Source organism: Camelus ferus, chromosome 6, assembly GCF_009834535.1.
Source record: "Camelus ferus isolate YT-003-E chromosome 6, BCGSAC_Cfer_1.0, whole genome shotgun sequence".
Classification (NCBI taxonomy): Eukaryota; Metazoa; Chordata; class Mammalia; order Artiodactyla; family Camelidae; genus Camelus; species Camelus ferus.
The window spans coordinates 32,587,977-32,602,794 of NC_045701.1; the positions used below are offsets into that span (position 1 = coordinate 32,587,977).

Here is a 14,818-nt window from a genome sequence, read left to right on the forward strand (position 1 = left end):
CCCGAAAGGCGTTTCGTTTCGCTGACGTCGTAAAAAAAGGGGAAAAAAAGGAGGAGGAGGAGGTCCGTTTAGTTACAGCAGAGTTGATGCCTCTGCGATTCTGAGAGTCCCTAGCGAGCCGGAGCTAGTGGAACGAACTACTTCTCCCATCATGCCAGGGGGCAGCTCCGCGCATCCCACCCTGGGAGTTGTAGTCTCCTGCCCCTAGGATCCAATGGCATCCTCAGTGTGTGAACTCTGTTACCCAGAAGGCCTCGCAAGACCGCCACCGAAGCTGGAATTCCTCGGTTAATCGTTCTCTCCTGCAATTAGCGGAACCTGTTAGCGTGGCCCACAAGGCTCGGCGGGTCTCCGCGAGGCTAGCTGGTAAGTAAGAGGAGCTTCGGTCAACTGCCACCTGGACTACGGCGACAGGAAGTGAGTACCCCTATCCCGGAAGCTGGTTATGGGACCCCACCATTCCTTCCCGTTCTCAAATCTGCCTCTTACCCCCAAACTGCCCTTTGCAGGGGCGGGAAAACAAGAGTAATGGGGTAACGAATGCACCTTTTTAGGGTCACTCAGGATCCCATCCCAATTCTTCTTCCCAACAAATAGTACCTAGGATGGAGACACCAAGAGTAACTGAAACTACGGGACGGGTCCGAGGTGACCGTTTTGAGAGACGTGCCTCGGCCGATGAATGCCCCAATCTTCCGCAACTTAAGCAAGGGATGAGCCCTGCCGCCAGTCCAAACGTGGTATTAAGGCCAAAGGAGAGATTGATTCAGCTACCCTTTCCTGGCTTTTTCTACCTTCCAGCCCTCAGATTCGTTGCTACCCCAAGGTCCCTGCCATGCCTCACATCGACAATGACGTCAAACTGGACTTCAAGGATGTCCTGTTGAGGCCCAAACGCAGTACCCTTAAGTCTCGAAGTGAGGTGAGCCTGCTTCCTTAGTTGCTCTTTCTTGATCCCAAGCTCCTGGTGGGCCAGTTCTGGGAAAATTCCTGGCTCTTGCCCTCCCCTCCTACAATACTTGTTTTTTGGGTGAATGAAATACTCAGTTTCCTGTTCATATCTGCAGGTGGATCTCACAAGATCCTTTTCATTTCGGAATTCAAAGCAGATGTACACTGGGATCCCTATCATTGCCGCCAATATGGATACAGTGGGCACCTTTGAGATGGCCAAGGTTCTCTGTAAGGTAGGACTTCCCTCATGTCATTTCCTCAGTGGTGTCCAGTTTTGATGGCTGACTTCAGAGGTATGTGCATCCCCACCCCCACCCCCACCCCAGGTCAACCCTGGCAGTCAACAGGCAGGATGCTCCGATTAACTGTTTTCTGCAGTACTAAAACCCCTTTACCTAATAATGTCAAAAGGCCATCTGAGTTAGTGAGATTCAAAGCTAAGTTTTGCCCTCATTTTTCAAATATATGTACAAAACTTTCCCTTTTCTCCTGTCCAGCAGTAATATATCCTGCCAACTTTTCCCACCACCCAGGTCACCCTCTCCAAATCACATGCATCCCTCTTTATACCATTGTTAGGATACTAAGTATTCACTGTTTTAATCCAGAAACTAAATACAGTTTGAGCCGTCAAAACTTCCTAACTAGAAGATCCTGGAGAGAAGCAGCTTATTTTCTTTCATGCTTTTTTTTTTTTTTTTTTTTTAATAAAATCTTCCTCTTCTTTAAGTCCTAGGTCCCTGGGAGGTTCAGGTATGTGCCCCAAATGGAATGTGTGTTTCTTAAATACAGGTTATTGTTCACTTTCAGAATGGAAGATACTGCTCCTGTAAGGTTACCTACCTCTGTATTTGTAGCTGAGAAGGTAGATAGTTACTTTGGGCATCCTGAGAACTTATACACTCTTCTGGTTAATCCATGTAGCCCTGATTGACGGAGTCTGCTGTTAATTGTGGCTCTGTTTGTCTTCTGGACTGCATCTCCCTTTCTCTATTTTTGATTGCTGTAAGTCTGTGGAATGTCTGCTGTCATTTTTCTAAGGTTTATAGTTATGCAGCTGTAGTACTGTGTTTCTCCTGCTGTCTACCAACTGCCTAGGAATCCTGTTGTTGCCCATTGCCCACCCTGTCCAGTAAAAGAATGGTGAATCTGACTTCATTGTTAACAGATGCCCTGTAATATACGGACCTTGCTGGGACTGTCTTGATGCTTTATGTTTAGACTGGCTTTTCATTACTGCTGATGAGTGCTGAAGAAATCCGATTTTAGAGATAGAGCCAAGTCTCACAGTAATAATTAAAAGGTTGGATGCCAACAAGGATCTTTTTCTAGATCTCTAGCTTGGTGTGTAATTGGATATGCTTATCATGCCACCCTGTGCCAGTATATCTGCAAGGTCTGCTGACCTCCTAGAGTGATTCTTCTTTGTCTATCAGCATGCTGATGGCAGAGTGTGGCTGAGAAAGCAGAATTCAGTACTGGCTTTAGCAAGGTAGTGTTGGTGATGACCTCTGAGTACAGCATTTGCACTTCCTTACTGCTGGCTGATACGTGATTCCCTTGGATTTCTCATTAGTTCCAAGATTTGTGCTGTCGCAGTCAACTGCTGTCTCTTGTCCGTTTGCATGTCTGTACTTTTAAAGCACAAATGCCAGCATTCACAGCGGCCTTTGAATGCCTTTCTCAAATGGGATGTTGCCTATAATTTGCTGAGCTAGGGAGTACAAGTCTGGTGAGTCATGATATCCTTGAACTTGGCTGACTGAAATAGACGGAATGAGATAGACTTTTCAGGTTGGTCCTGTCTCAAGAAAATGTGTCTTTTACTCCAGTGGAGATGGGAGAAAGGGTAGCACCTTATTGGCTCTGTTAATCTTAAGGCCTTACCCTGTGTGATTTTGTGAGCATTTAGACTCACTGAATTACTGCTGGTAAATGGATCAGAAGAAACCAAAAATAGGTTAGTTCAGTACTAGGTTACCATAGGAGGAGGGGCCAAGACCTTGCAGGCAGACACTGGCTCCGTCCAGCCTTTTCACGGTTCTTTCTTGTCTACTGTCTGTCCCACTGTACCAACGGCTTGTCCTTGTCACCTTTTAAGTCAGAAGCACTGTACGTGCTGGCAGGTAAAATCCAATCCAGATTACTTACTACTTTGGTGGGAGTGTTTGACAAGTACTAGCTTACAGTAAAAAGTCCTGCTGGGTTTGTAGAGAGAATAGTGGTTAAACTGAAATCCCAGCTCAACCACTGACTTCTTCAAGTTGCTCTTTCCAGACTTCAGTCCTTTCATCCCTCAGGTACAATAGTATAACGGTGTATTTCTGGAAAAAGAGACTCTGACAATGTTCTCTCCTTTTTAATGGCTCTTTCTTCTCCCCAGTTCTCCCTCTTCACTGCTGTCCATAAACACTACAGCCTCGAGCAGTGGAAAGAGTTTGCTAGCCAGAATCCTGACTGTCTTGAGGTAACACTGATCCCTTCCTTATCCCAGTCTTCCAGGAATCTTTGCTCAGCTTCCTGGGGACCAACCTTCCTTACTCCCCACCCCCACTGGCTACTTAGCCAGGTCACTTCTGACATGCCGATGGTCCTGTTTCTCTCACAGCATCTGGCTGCCAGCTCAGGCACAGGCTCTTCAGACTTTGAGCAGCTGGAACAGATCCTGGAAGCTATTCCCCAGGTGAAATACATATGCCTGGACGTGGCCAATGGCTATTCCGAACACTTTGTTGAATTTGTAAAGGATGTGCGGAAGCGCTTCCCTGAACACACCATCATGGTACGTTTCTGTTACCTGGAGTTGGTCCATCCCTCTCCTTCCTCCACTCTTTCTTGCCAATTCATGTTGTTACATCAGTACATGTCTCCTCTGCTATATTACTATTTTCCTAGTCCACTTAATTCCTATCACTGGGTAGTCATCCATGGTTCCATACTTTAAATATTTATTGACCAGTGCAGTTTTCTCTGACCCCTGAGACATCCAGCACTTTCTAAATCCAGTGCCTGACATCATTCACCAATCCACAATGGAACATTTATGCATTGCACATACCTCTGGTACACAGATACCTGCCCACAGAAATGGACAGGTACTACAGTCATATTAAATGGGTTGCATGAAATGATGTTTGTTTGTTTGTTTGTTTGTTTATTTATTTATTTGCTTTTACAAGCTTAGGGGAGTGATGCCAAGGCCTCATTCTCTTCACAGCATTTAGGGGGTCTCTGTTCTGCCCATCAACAGCAAATATAACTGTGTAGATGGTATTCATTCAGCCTTCATTACCATGTCTTTCCCCTTTCCCTGAAGCCAGAGGTTTCATGACATAACAGTTTAAGCACAGGATGTGTCTGGGTCTTCTGGCAGGGACGGGGAGAGAAATCTACTGTAAATCAGATGTGAGCTCAGTCCAGCTGAACCCCAGATTTACCCTAGTACGACAGTGACACTGGCCACTCACCCCCTTACCTCAGCTTGGGAAGAAGAGTCCTTTGAAGTGGGTTGTCTAAAAGCCCTCAGAGGGCCCAGGAGAGGGAAGCCAGGTACCTTTCTTTGTAATAATGTTGGAAGCACACCACCTCCTCTGTTTATGACCCTAAGAACACTGTTTTGATGGTGCTGTCCCAGGCGGGAAACGTGGTAACAGGAGAGATGGTGGAAGAGTTGATCCTCTCCGGGGCTGACATCATCAAGGTGGGGATTGGACCAGGTAAGCTGGTTCATTGGGGACCACTGGCTACCCCCTTCAGTGGCAAACACCTGTGGAGAACGTCCTTCTCATCCTTGTCATGTTCTTCTCAGGCTCTGTGTGTACCACCCGGAAGAAGACTGGAGTGGGGTATCCACAGCTGAGTGCAGTGATGGAGTGTGCAGATGCTGCTCACGGCCTCAAAGGCCATATCATTTCTGTAAGGCCCCACGGCAGGGTGCAGGGTATGAGGCTGCCAAACAGCTGGGTTTTCTGCCAGGTCCAGAGGCTCTGGTAGAGGTGAATCAGGATTCCTGGGTTCCTGTCATCTTTGAGGTGGGCCACTGGGACATTGTTTAGAGAGCTTGGGAAATCCACGCTCTCTCTTCATAGTGCTCCTTACTTTGCAGGATGGAGGCTGCAGCTGTCCCGGGGATGTGGCCAAGGCTTTCGGTAAGGACGTCGGGAGGGCATGGAAGGAGGATCCTGTAGAAGAGGACAAGTCACCTCTGAGGGTCTGGGATCAGGCTAGGAAAGGCCAAGAAAGCTGTTCATATTCTTTTATGACTAGTGACTCAGAAGCCTGTGGTGTCACCTGGGGCAAGCCAGCAGGGAAATCCCAAGACTCTGATACAGACTCTCCAAGTGTGGGCCAGGACCATCCACACCGTCCTTATACTGCTGGGTGATGCAGATGCCTGAGCCCCACCTAGGCCCACAGAAACTGGCTCCGGGAGGGGGCTGCACATCTGCACTTCCATAGCTTCCTAGGTCATCTTTGCTCACACTAAAGCTGGAGATCTTTGCTCTTGGGACACTTGAAGTGAGCCTCTGGGCACGGTACAAAAAGAGGTGACAAAACAATGGTGAAAGCAGCAAAAAGGAGAGCAGAAGCCAGGCAGGGCATCTCCAGAGGCTCTTTCTAAATTCTTGGAAAAGTCAGGCCCATTGAGGAATAGAGGCTTGGGCAGAGCGGGCCTGTACACTGGGTTGTGGGTCAGCTAGGGAAACAGGAAGGTGCAGGAATCATCATGCCTGAGAATTTGGTGTAAGCTGCTTTGCAGGGTGAGCATGTGGGCACAGGAGCCAGGTTCATCTCTCTCCCCTCTGGTTGGTGCCGGCAGGGGCAGGGGCTGACTTCGTGATGCTGGGTGGCATGCTGGCTGGGCACACTGAGTCAGGTGGCGAGCTCATCGAGAGAGATGGCAAGAAGTACAAGCTCTTCTACGGAATGAGTTCTGAAATGGCCATGAAGAAGTATGCTGGGGGCGTGGCTGAGTACAGGTAGGTGTGGAGGCCAGAAGCTGAGGGTTCCTGGAAAGCGTGACTTTCCAAGTAGGGTGGGGACAGAAGTCATGGCTGCTGAAAGATGGATGGTACAGGTCTCAGAAGAAAAGTAGTGAACTGGGCTAAATGCTAGAGACTGGGGAAGAGTCATTGGGCTTAAGGAATCCAGAAGGGAAAGGTAAGAAAGCTTTTCCTCCTCAAAGGGCCTCAGAGGGAAAGACAGTGGAGGTGCCCTTTAAAGGGGAGGTGGAACATACCATTCGAGACATTCTTGGAGGCATCCGCTCCACATGTACCTACGTGGGAGCAGCTAAGCTGAAGGAGCTGAGCCGGAGAACTACCTTCATCCGTGTCACCCAGCAGGTGAATCCAATCTTCAGTGACGAGAGCTAGACCCCAGCAGTTCTGCCCTCCCAGGGCGCCAGCACCCCACCACAGGGCTGCCAAGTGGGCCCCTGCCCCATCCCGGCTTCTATGGCTATTACTCAGTCACTTCATATCCTCTCTCTCCCAAGGGCTCCGGCAATAATTCTGTAATTCTCTGTCTGCACACGCAAAATGCCCAGGGCACTCCCTGGGGAGGAAGCAAGGAAGGCAGGCTGGGAAAAATGAAGTAAGATAATCAAATGGGAATCTGGGGACCCAGCATCCTGAAAATTATTAAAAGGAAAAGATGCTAATTCATACGTAATTGTTGTTTGGCCCTGGTCTGAAAGAGGTAGGCTTTTGGAATCATGTTTTGTTAATCAGATTTTATTAAACAGGATCTTTGAATAGCTACCAAGCTCAGAAGTGTTTACATATTTAAAATACCTCAATAAAGCGAGATCCCAATGACTATAAAGAGATTCTGGAGTTTTTTGCACAAGGCTTGCATCTGGCTGCTGCTCCATGGCAAGTGGAGGAGTTGGCATTGACCCAGTGGAGTCAAGGACAGTGAGGACTTACCCCATGAAATATCTCCATCCTGTGCCACCACCTCCAGGTACCCTGGCAGCATGAGAATTCCCAAAGTGTATTCTGGCATCAGGACACACGTCATATTTTCAGAATAGCAAAAGGAAATTTCTCTTCCAGACTCTCAGTCCTGGTAACCCTTTTGGGCATGTCTGAACGACACTTTCGAAAGGAAGGAAATGGCAAAAAGATTCTTCCAGCCCTGGAGAGGCCGGTTCTGTTCCTAAGCAATGACCTACACTCACCTTACAGAAGCCTCTGGTCCCCTCCTTCACACCAGGACAGTGTTTTAACAAATCCAAGATTTAATTATCAAGCATTACAAAATAATTTTAGCAGTGTGGTCAGGCAGCCCAAGCCTGGGCTTCCACTTGATTCCTCCTGAACTGCGTGCAGAGCTGAGGAGGAAGGAAGACAGGCAGAATGCCAGGGGCGCTCCAGTCCTATCACAGGAGCCCAGAACTGTCTACGTGGTCACAGAAAGGGACAGATATGGCACTGGGGCCAGAAGGAGGCAAGTATTCACAGAAGGTGGGGATCAGGGTGTCAAACTTTGTCTTCTGATAGTTTCCCAAAGAATCCTGCAGAGAAGTGAGCAGGGAGAACTTAGCATCATTGAAACATGCCCTGGGCCCTTGTATTCTGGAGCATGTGCATTTCTGTCTTGTTTTGCTCATCCGCTTCCCCAGTTTTCCATTCCTTCCTACTTACCCTTCCTTCCCTTTGGCCATTTTCTTCCTCATCGGAGTCCAAAACCAAGTCCCCTATGGTAATGTCAGAGTTGCACAGAGATGGAGGACACACTGCAGGGAGGAAACCAGAGTCCAAGCACTCCTCTAGGTGAACACAGACCCTCAGGAGTCCCCAAGAGGAGGCTGTCTGACCCAGTCCTGACTCAGGATACCTACCTGGCTTCCTGGCCCTAGGTGGGGATAACGACAACCTCAGAGGGTCTATGGGGCAATCCAAGCAGTTCCTGCGGTGGGAGCAAGCAAAGACAGGGTGAAAGGAGAGCAGGCAGGGCATGTGCTGCTAGTAGCGAGAAGCAGCTCTTCTACTCACTCCTTTTGCTCCGAGGCAGACAAATCAACTGGGTTCTCCTTCAGCTCCCTTCCCCCCAGGGTCTTGGATGGACTCTTAGACTTTGCAGCGGAGGCTGCTCTTGTGCCCACAGCCCCTGCTGGATGTGCTGTGTGTGTCCCATGTTCTTCCCTGTTCTCAGGCTTAGACAGGACCTGGGCTGGTGAACCCAGATTCCTAAAGGGGAACAACATGACGGTGGGGCGCTCCTTACGGCCTCTGCTAGTGGATGCCCACCGGGACTGGACTCTTCGCCGGCCGAGAGGGGCCAGATTGAACTGGTGGCCAGTCACAGTTTCCGGCTGCTTCCTTGAGGCTGGTCCCTGAGGAAGGTGTAGGCTAGGTCTGGCTTTTGGCAGATGATCCTGGCATGCTGGTCTTTGTTGCTGAGGAGGACTCTGCTCCCTGGGCCCTGTCATGTTCCTTGAATCAGGAGCAGAGCGCTCTGAAAAAGAAACCAAAGCTCCTTATAAAGGTAGTAACACATCAACTCAGTCTGCTTTCTTGTGCCTCAGGCCCATGTAACCCTTCCAAATGGGCTGTTTCAAAAGGTGTCAGGCTAAATACTCCACCCCCCAAATTCCTAGCTCTCCTAGACAGTCCTGGTACCTGGAAGTGGCCACCCCATGTCCACACCATACTGGCTCAGGGCAAAAGAAGAAGTGATGGAAACTCCAGGCTGCATCCAACTCAGCACATCCTGAAGCTGTGGACAGGGACAAAGGCATGAAGACCACGGTTTTTGATACATGCTGCCCCCTACCCCAATTCTGCCCTTATGTGTGTTTTGTCCTCAGAAACCTGCTGTGCCTGCAGTGTTGGCAGTGCTTTTTCCAGCTGACACAAGTATTCAAAAAACAGCTTTTCCATGGCAGCCAGAAAGGGTTCCCCATACTCTTGTTCAAGTTCCTGCAAGAGGGAAAGAAACAGGTCAGAAGAGGACTAGCGAAAACAGCTACACCATAGCTTCCAAGCCAGCCAGTCTCACCTGTAGCTTCAAAGCCAAATCAATGGGGGCTTCTGCAAGCTGCTCCACCTGCTGACAAAAGGTTTTCTGGGCCTCTGAGATCTTCTTCAGATCCTGCTTCGTCTGTTGAGGGTAAGGAAGGCAAAGAAGTTCAGGGAACCAGGATCCAGTGACCGAGAGAAGGAGCAATTCTGTTGCACCAAATGTTAACCGAGGTAGGGCTTGTTCCAGGGACTACTCACAGCTTTGGGGTCCCGCACTACAGGTCCAGACTCCGGGAAGTGGTGATGCAGGGCATTCAGAACCTGGGCCCAAGGCCGGCCCTGCAGGACCAGATCCACCACCAGCTGTGAAGGATACTGAGCTCAGAATCCCCATGTCGGGGCAAGCTGCCCTTTTCCAACGACTCCCACGCCCAAGCGGTCGGTCCAGGACTGGTCCTCGCATCCCGCCCCTTTCCCCTCTACCAGGTCCTACTGACTCCAGTACCTTGGCCTTTAGGCCCATACACAGACGTTCATGGTGCCGGTAGCGAACCAAACCAGGAGCAGCAGCACGCAGGGATCGCAGAAACTCCAACACTCGCGGAAAATGCTCCACGCAGCGTCCGCGCACGACTTGCCAGCTGGCAGCGGCTACGAACCGCAGAGCTGCGGGACCGGCCTCCGGAGGCGTGGCCATGGCCGGCGGGCTCAACCCCAAGGGCCGTCCCTTTGGGTTCCTACCTCCACCCAGAGGCCTCCCGACTCCTCCTAGGGGCGGGGCTTTCGGTGGCCCTCAGTGGCTCCGCTATTTCTGTCTGCGCTGGATACTTCGCGACCCGACTCTGCGCCCTCCCATAGGCCGCCAGAATTCTAGGGGTTTTCTCCACCTCGGGCTGGAGGCTGAATGGAGAAGACGGACAGCTCCACTGGCACCAGGCCGCTCTGCCTTAGTGCCGCCGCTGTCTCGAAGCCGAAGGGTACCTTACTTCCAGCCCTGCGACCAGTTTCCCTACTCCGGAAAAGGCTGGGAGTGGAGAACCAATGGGCCTCCAGACAGGGGAAGCGTGACGTCGCGTCACAAGGCCACGCCCCGGCAGATCCGGCGCCGCTGCCGCCCCGCCCTCCCTGCCCTGCGCTTCCGACGGCTCCTGGGCGGCGGAGACCCTCGGCCGCTGGCTGTCTCCGCGGCCTGCGGAAAAGTCACGTCCTTCTCATACTTTACAGTCTGGGTCATAAAGCGAAGTTCATGCCACTCCCCTCTCTGTCGTCTTCACCCTCAAATAACGGTTTCTTAAATCCCAACTCCCAAACCAGGCGGCGCGCCGCTTCCAGTAAGGATTCAACTGTTTCTTTTACAAAACAGGAGAGGGCGCTCGCCTTTAAAAAATTTAAAAAGTCTGGAAAGATACATCAGATTGTTAATCTGGTTTTCTCTGCATGGTGATACTGTGGGTAATTTTTTGTGCTCTTACGTGTTTATCTTTTAAAAAATCATGTAGTTCTTAAATGAATAAAAAGAGTTCCTTTTTCGAATTTCCGTTGACTGCTTACTCCAGTCAGCCTCCTAATGTAATTGACTGTTTCACTTGTCACCCTTCCCGGTGTCTCCCATTTCCATTGCCAAATACAGAACCTGACACACTATATTTTCTGTTGATTGAATTATCTACTCTGACTACCTTACAGAGCTTTAGTGAAACTACCCTTTCCTTGGGCCATTCCTTTTCTTAGAGAGAATGGCTCCTGTCTCCACCCAAGATCCGCCTTCTGAGGTGATTCATACATTCAACTGCCCAGGGAACATCTAGTTGGAGGTCCCAAAGTACCCAAATCGGACATGGATGGAAATCTAGTTATCTTCCCTTTTTATATTACCTTTATTTATTCTTTCCCTAAAGTTCTACCTTTACGTAGATCTGAGTTTCTGACCTATGTCATCCTTCTTTCTGAAGAATTTCTTTTCACATATCTTGCAAGTTATCTCTCCTGGTGACATATTCCCTCAATTTTTGTTTGTCTGAGAAAATACTACTCCTTTTGAAAGATAATTTTGCTGGATATAGAAGTCTAGGGTGGTAGACTTTTTTCCCTCAACACATCAAACATTTCACTGCACTTTCTTCTTGCATGGTTTCTGAAGAGAAATCCAATGTAATTCTTATCCTTGCTCCTCTGTAGGTAAGATGTCCCCTCTCCCACCCCACTGCCCCCAGGCTCTGTTCAAGATTTTCTCTTGCTTTTTGATTTTCTGTTCATCTTTCTTAATTGTGAAGACAGGAATGAGAACTTTCAAGCTTCTTACATGCTAGACTGAAAATTGGAAGCTATTTTTCATTTTTAATTCTCTTTCTCCTGGGCTCTGTGTTTCTGTGCTTGGCACCTTTCTTCTGTGACCGTGAGTCAGAAACCCAGATCACTGCCGGTAACTGTCCTCCCGCCTTTCCAAATCTAATTCCTCACCAAGTCTAATCAATTCTACTTCCTATAGAACCTTCAAACCTACCCCCTTTTTATCATTCTCACTGCCTCTATCCTATTTCAGTTTCCCTGTCTCTCACATTGAGAAAACTCTAGTTTCCCCACCTCCAGCCCAACTCTTAATTTCTTTTCCATATTGCCTTCATCATAAGCAAATATGAAATGCAAAACTGATCATATCATCCCTAACTGAAAGTTCCTTCTTACTTTCAAAAGAAAGCCCAAACTCCAAAATATGGCCGAAGGATTTCTAATGATCTGGCTAAGTTTACCTCTTCATCCACATTTCATGCCACTTTGCACTTACCATGCACCTCTGTGGCCATCCTCTTCAAACTCCTTGCATTTTCCAAATACACTGTGTTGTCTCATACTTCGTGCCTTGTGCATTCCTCGGTCCTTCTTGCCTCTTGGACTAGACTTTCTTTTATCTTTTGTGGCTCATCTAGTAACCACCTCCATGAAGCCCCTTATGGTTCTCTTCTCAGGCCCCATAGCATCCTGTCCATCTTTTTATTGACACCATTGTCAGGCAGAATGTATCTTGTTTTTTTTTTTTTTTAATACTTTAAAAAGTTTTAATTTAATTTATTTCCCTTAACAGAGGCCCTGGGGATTGAACCCAGGACTTTGTGAATGCCAAGCACACACTCTACCACTGAGCTACACCACCTACCCCCAGAATATATCTTGTAATGTTGTTATTAGGATTAAATGAATTAGTAAATATAAAGCACTTGGAACAGTGCCTGGCTCCTAGTAAATACTACGTATACATCTACTGTATTTTCAATGTGTACATGTCTGTCACTCGCACTGGGTGGAAGCCCCTGGAGGGAAGGGCTTACTTCTTTCTCATACGTATTATGCTACTGGTGCCTAATGCAGCTTCTGGTTCATGTGTTCATGGCTAACGTGAACAGCTCCTTTGTTAGTCCTCTGTGTCCTGCCCCAGGAGCCCTTGGAAGCCTTCTTCAGCTCAAAGCTTCAATAAGACTAGTGGTTGGAACTTAGAACATCATGCACTCCTGGCTACTCCTTATTGTTGCTTTTGTTTTGTTTTTCTTTTTTGAGGATTTCAAGCGTTTTTGAGCTCTGATACATACAGGGGACTGGGGCAGAATGAACAAGTGTGAAGCAAGTTACAAAGTTGTTAGAAATCTTAAGCTCTCACGTTGTCTCCTGGGAGTTCAATAAAAAGAGGTACTGTTGTGTTATTGCTCAGCCTTTCTGGAAACTAATTTAACAAAATGCATCAGCCACCTTAAACATGCTCAGTCCCCTTTACAGAATAATTCTCTCTCAGGGGGGTTATCGTAAGGAAATAATTTAAAATGAGCACAAAGATTTACGTGCTTGTACAAGGATATTTATCACAGCTCTATTTAGAGTAGCAAAACATTAGGAAGACATATTTCCAGGAGTGAGAGTTTAATCAAATAAATCATGTCATTTGTTCACTTTTATTAAAAATACAGTACAACAAACAGAGTTTGCTCCGTAAGTTCAAAGAACAATTATAAGTTACATCTTGTAATTGTTGCTTTTAAATTTGTAAGTAGCAAACAATTCTTGGGCAGCTCGGTGCCGGGCCCTGTTCTAGGTCCTGGGTCACAGGTGTGAACAAGACAGATAAGGTCTCAGCTCTTATGGAGGTTATATTTTAGAGAAAATAGAGTTTAATTTAAAAAAAAAAACCACTCTGGTTTTAAACGATTAGCGCTAGATGGGATATGAAATAAAATAGGTTGATATGCTAAACAGACTGGAGGCAACAGAGTAATCAGACTGATGGACAGGGAAGAGCTCTGTCGGGAGGTGACATTTGAGCTGAGACCAGCCATTCCACCTGGGGGAAGAGTGCTCCTCCAGAAGGAAGAGCAGATACCAAGTCTTAGGTAGAAGGTTGGTGGGTTTGAGAAGCAGAAGGACTGTGGGGCCGAGGCAGCAGGGCCAGGGGCACGTGGTAGAGTGAGATTGGAGAGGGCTGCAGGGCCAGACAGATGAAGGTAGGACTTTGGATTGTTCCAAGGGTGATGGGAAAGCATTGGAAATGTAGCCATAGCATAAGCTGCTCCATCTTGAGCAGCACAGATTTTAAAACTTACATGTATTTTCCTTCCCTGCTACCTCTGGCATGTCTTAGAACTATTTGGACAATGACTAACTGACCAGGAGAGAATTAGTCTTGCTTGCTTAAGAATTCCAGGGACTCAACTTGAGGTGGGAGCAGATGGACCCTGGAGGAGAAGATTAACTGCGCATAAAGCAATCAATATGATGCTGATCAGACCACTGCATGACCATTTTTCGATATGATTATAGGAGCTGACTGTGCTGTTCTGCATGTAGCCCCTACCTGTACACCCGCGAAGCTTTCCTTCAAAACTTTTGTCCCCTAACTGGCAGCTTGGAGATGGCTTGGGGATATTAGTCCATCTTCCCAGGTTGTTGGCCTCCTGAGTAAAGCAGCCTTTCCTTCCCCACCAACACTTGTCTCTTGAGTATTGGCTTTTCAGGTGGTGAATGGCTGACTTTGGGTTCGGTTTTGGTCTCATCCGGTTACACAAGATTTTAAGCAGGAGAGTACCAGGATTTCATTTAGAGTTTAGAAAGCTCACTGGCTGTGTAAAAATTAGATTATTCAGTAATGAGAGTGGAAACACACCAGGAGGCTATGGCTGTTCTGCAGGGAGGGAGCACTGTGACAGTGTCAAGTGGAGAGGATGACAGATTCAGATATATTTCGGACGAAGAACTGATAACAATTGCTGATGGAGTGAATATTCGAGGGGAGGAAAGGGAGGAATCAAGGGTGACTTGTAGGTTTTTGGCTGGAACAACTGGGCCATTATAGTAACAATGAGATGGGAAAAACTCAGGAGGATGAATTTAGGGGTAGAATTCAGAGCTCTGTGGGGCTGCTTTCAGTCTGAGATAAAATATAGCCCTATTTTAATCCATTTCTAGGCTGCTCAATGATTTTTGGACAGCTTACTTAGCTCCTTTCCCCAGTTTCTGTATCTGTAGAGGGGGCATTACAGCACACTCTACCTTAGGAGGTTGTTTGAAGATGACAGGCATTATTATATATAAATAGATTAGTGCCAAATTCTTCCTCACTCAGAAAATATTTAGTAAGCATTTCTATGCACTAAATTGTGAACATATACCAGAGACCAAAACAGACAAAATTCACTGCTCTTGTGGGGGAAGGGAGACACCATAAATCAATGTAGTGTTAAAATATTTAATATGTTGAATGTGGCTAAGTGTTATGGAGAAAAATGAAACAGGAAAAAGTGGTCATGAAGAGAGAAGTGGGCTGCAGTTTTAAATAGGATGGCCATACTACTCAGCCGCTAAAAAGAATGAAATAATGCTATTTGCAATAACATGGATGGGCCTAGAGATTA

General features: G+C 47.6%; 2 protein-coding genes across 8 annotated transcripts; one reads left to right on the plus strand and one right to left on the minus strand.

Annotated features, from left to right (window-relative positions):
- The first annotated feature begins 177 nt into the window (after positions 1-177).
- Positions 178-6,780, plus strand: GMPR2 (guanosine monophosphate reductase 2). 4 transcript variants are annotated; one of them, XM_014552274.2, is made up of 10 exons: positions 178-366; positions 802-922; positions 1,068-1,187; positions 3,338-3,421; positions 3,563-3,736; positions 4,562-4,670; positions 4,763-4,869; positions 5,060-5,102; positions 5,774-5,933; positions 6,140-6,780. In XM_014552274.2, exons 2-10 carry the CDS (start codon positions 836-838, stop codon positions 6,327-6,329), a joined length of 1,074 nt encoding a protein of 357 aa, XP_014407760.1. In that variant the 5' UTR covers positions 178-366; positions 802-835; the 3' UTR covers positions 6,330-6,780. The 4 variants fall into 4 exon arrangements, with proteins under 4 accessions (XP_014407760.1, XP_014407757.1, XP_006172886.1 ...); XM_014552271.2 differs by having other exon boundaries at positions 181-417; XM_006172824.2 differs by having other exon boundaries at positions 196-417; positions 4,589-4,670.
- On the minus strand, positions 4,088-9,969 carry TINF2 (TERF1 interacting nuclear factor 2). Of its 4 annotated transcripts, none has more exons than XM_032481761.1 (9): positions 9,430-9,968; positions 9,183-9,287; positions 8,962-9,063; positions 8,775-8,882; positions 8,583-8,679; positions 7,956-8,418; positions 7,802-7,869; positions 7,605-7,696; positions 4,088-5,135 (listed from the first exon to the last, which is right to left on the minus strand). In XM_032481761.1, the coding sequence occupies exons 1-9, from the start codon at positions 9,619-9,621 to the stop codon at positions 5,049-5,051; spliced, it is 1,314 nt and encodes a 437-aa protein (XP_032337652.1). In that variant the 5' UTR covers positions 9,622-9,968; the 3' UTR covers positions 4,088-5,048. The 4 variants fall into 4 exon arrangements, with proteins under 4 accessions (XP_032337652.1, XP_032337653.1, XP_006172889.1 ...); XM_032481762.1 differs by lacking the exon at positions 4,088-5,135 and adding an exon at positions 6,671-7,474 and having other exon boundaries at positions 8,211-8,418; positions 9,430-9,969; XM_006172827.3 differs by lacking the exon at positions 4,088-5,135 and adding an exon at positions 6,674-7,474.
- Between the last annotated feature and the right edge of the window lie 4,849 nt (positions 9,970-14,818).

Excerpts from the sequence above, each read along its gene's own strand:
- GMPR2 (XM_014552274.2), top strand. The coding sequence starts at position 836 with ATGCCTCACATCGACAATGACGTCAAACTGGACTTCAAGGATGTCCTG. Across the intron at positions 4,671-4,762 it reads CAAGGTGGGGATTGGACCAG|GCTCTGTGTGTACCACCCGG; the intron begins GTAAGCTGGTTC and ends TGTTCTTCTCAG. Across the intron at positions 4,870-5,059 it reads TCAAAGGCCATATCATTTCT|GATGGAGGCTGCAGCTGTCC; the intron begins GTAAGGCCCCAC and ends CTTACTTTGCAG.
- TINF2 (XM_006172827.3), bottom strand. The coding sequence starts at position 9,621 with ATGGCCACGCCTCCGGAGGCCGGTCCCGCAGCTCTGCGGTTCGTAGCC. Across the intron at positions 7,697-7,801 it reads ACCTAGGGCCAGGAAGCCAG|TGTGTCCTCCATCTCTGTGC; the intron begins GTAGGTATCCTG and ends TCCTCCCTGCAG. Across the intron at positions 7,475-7,604 it reads ATGGCCAAAGGGAAGGAAGG|GATTCTTTGGGAAACTATCA; the intron begins GTAAGTAGGAAG and ends ACTTCTCTGCAG.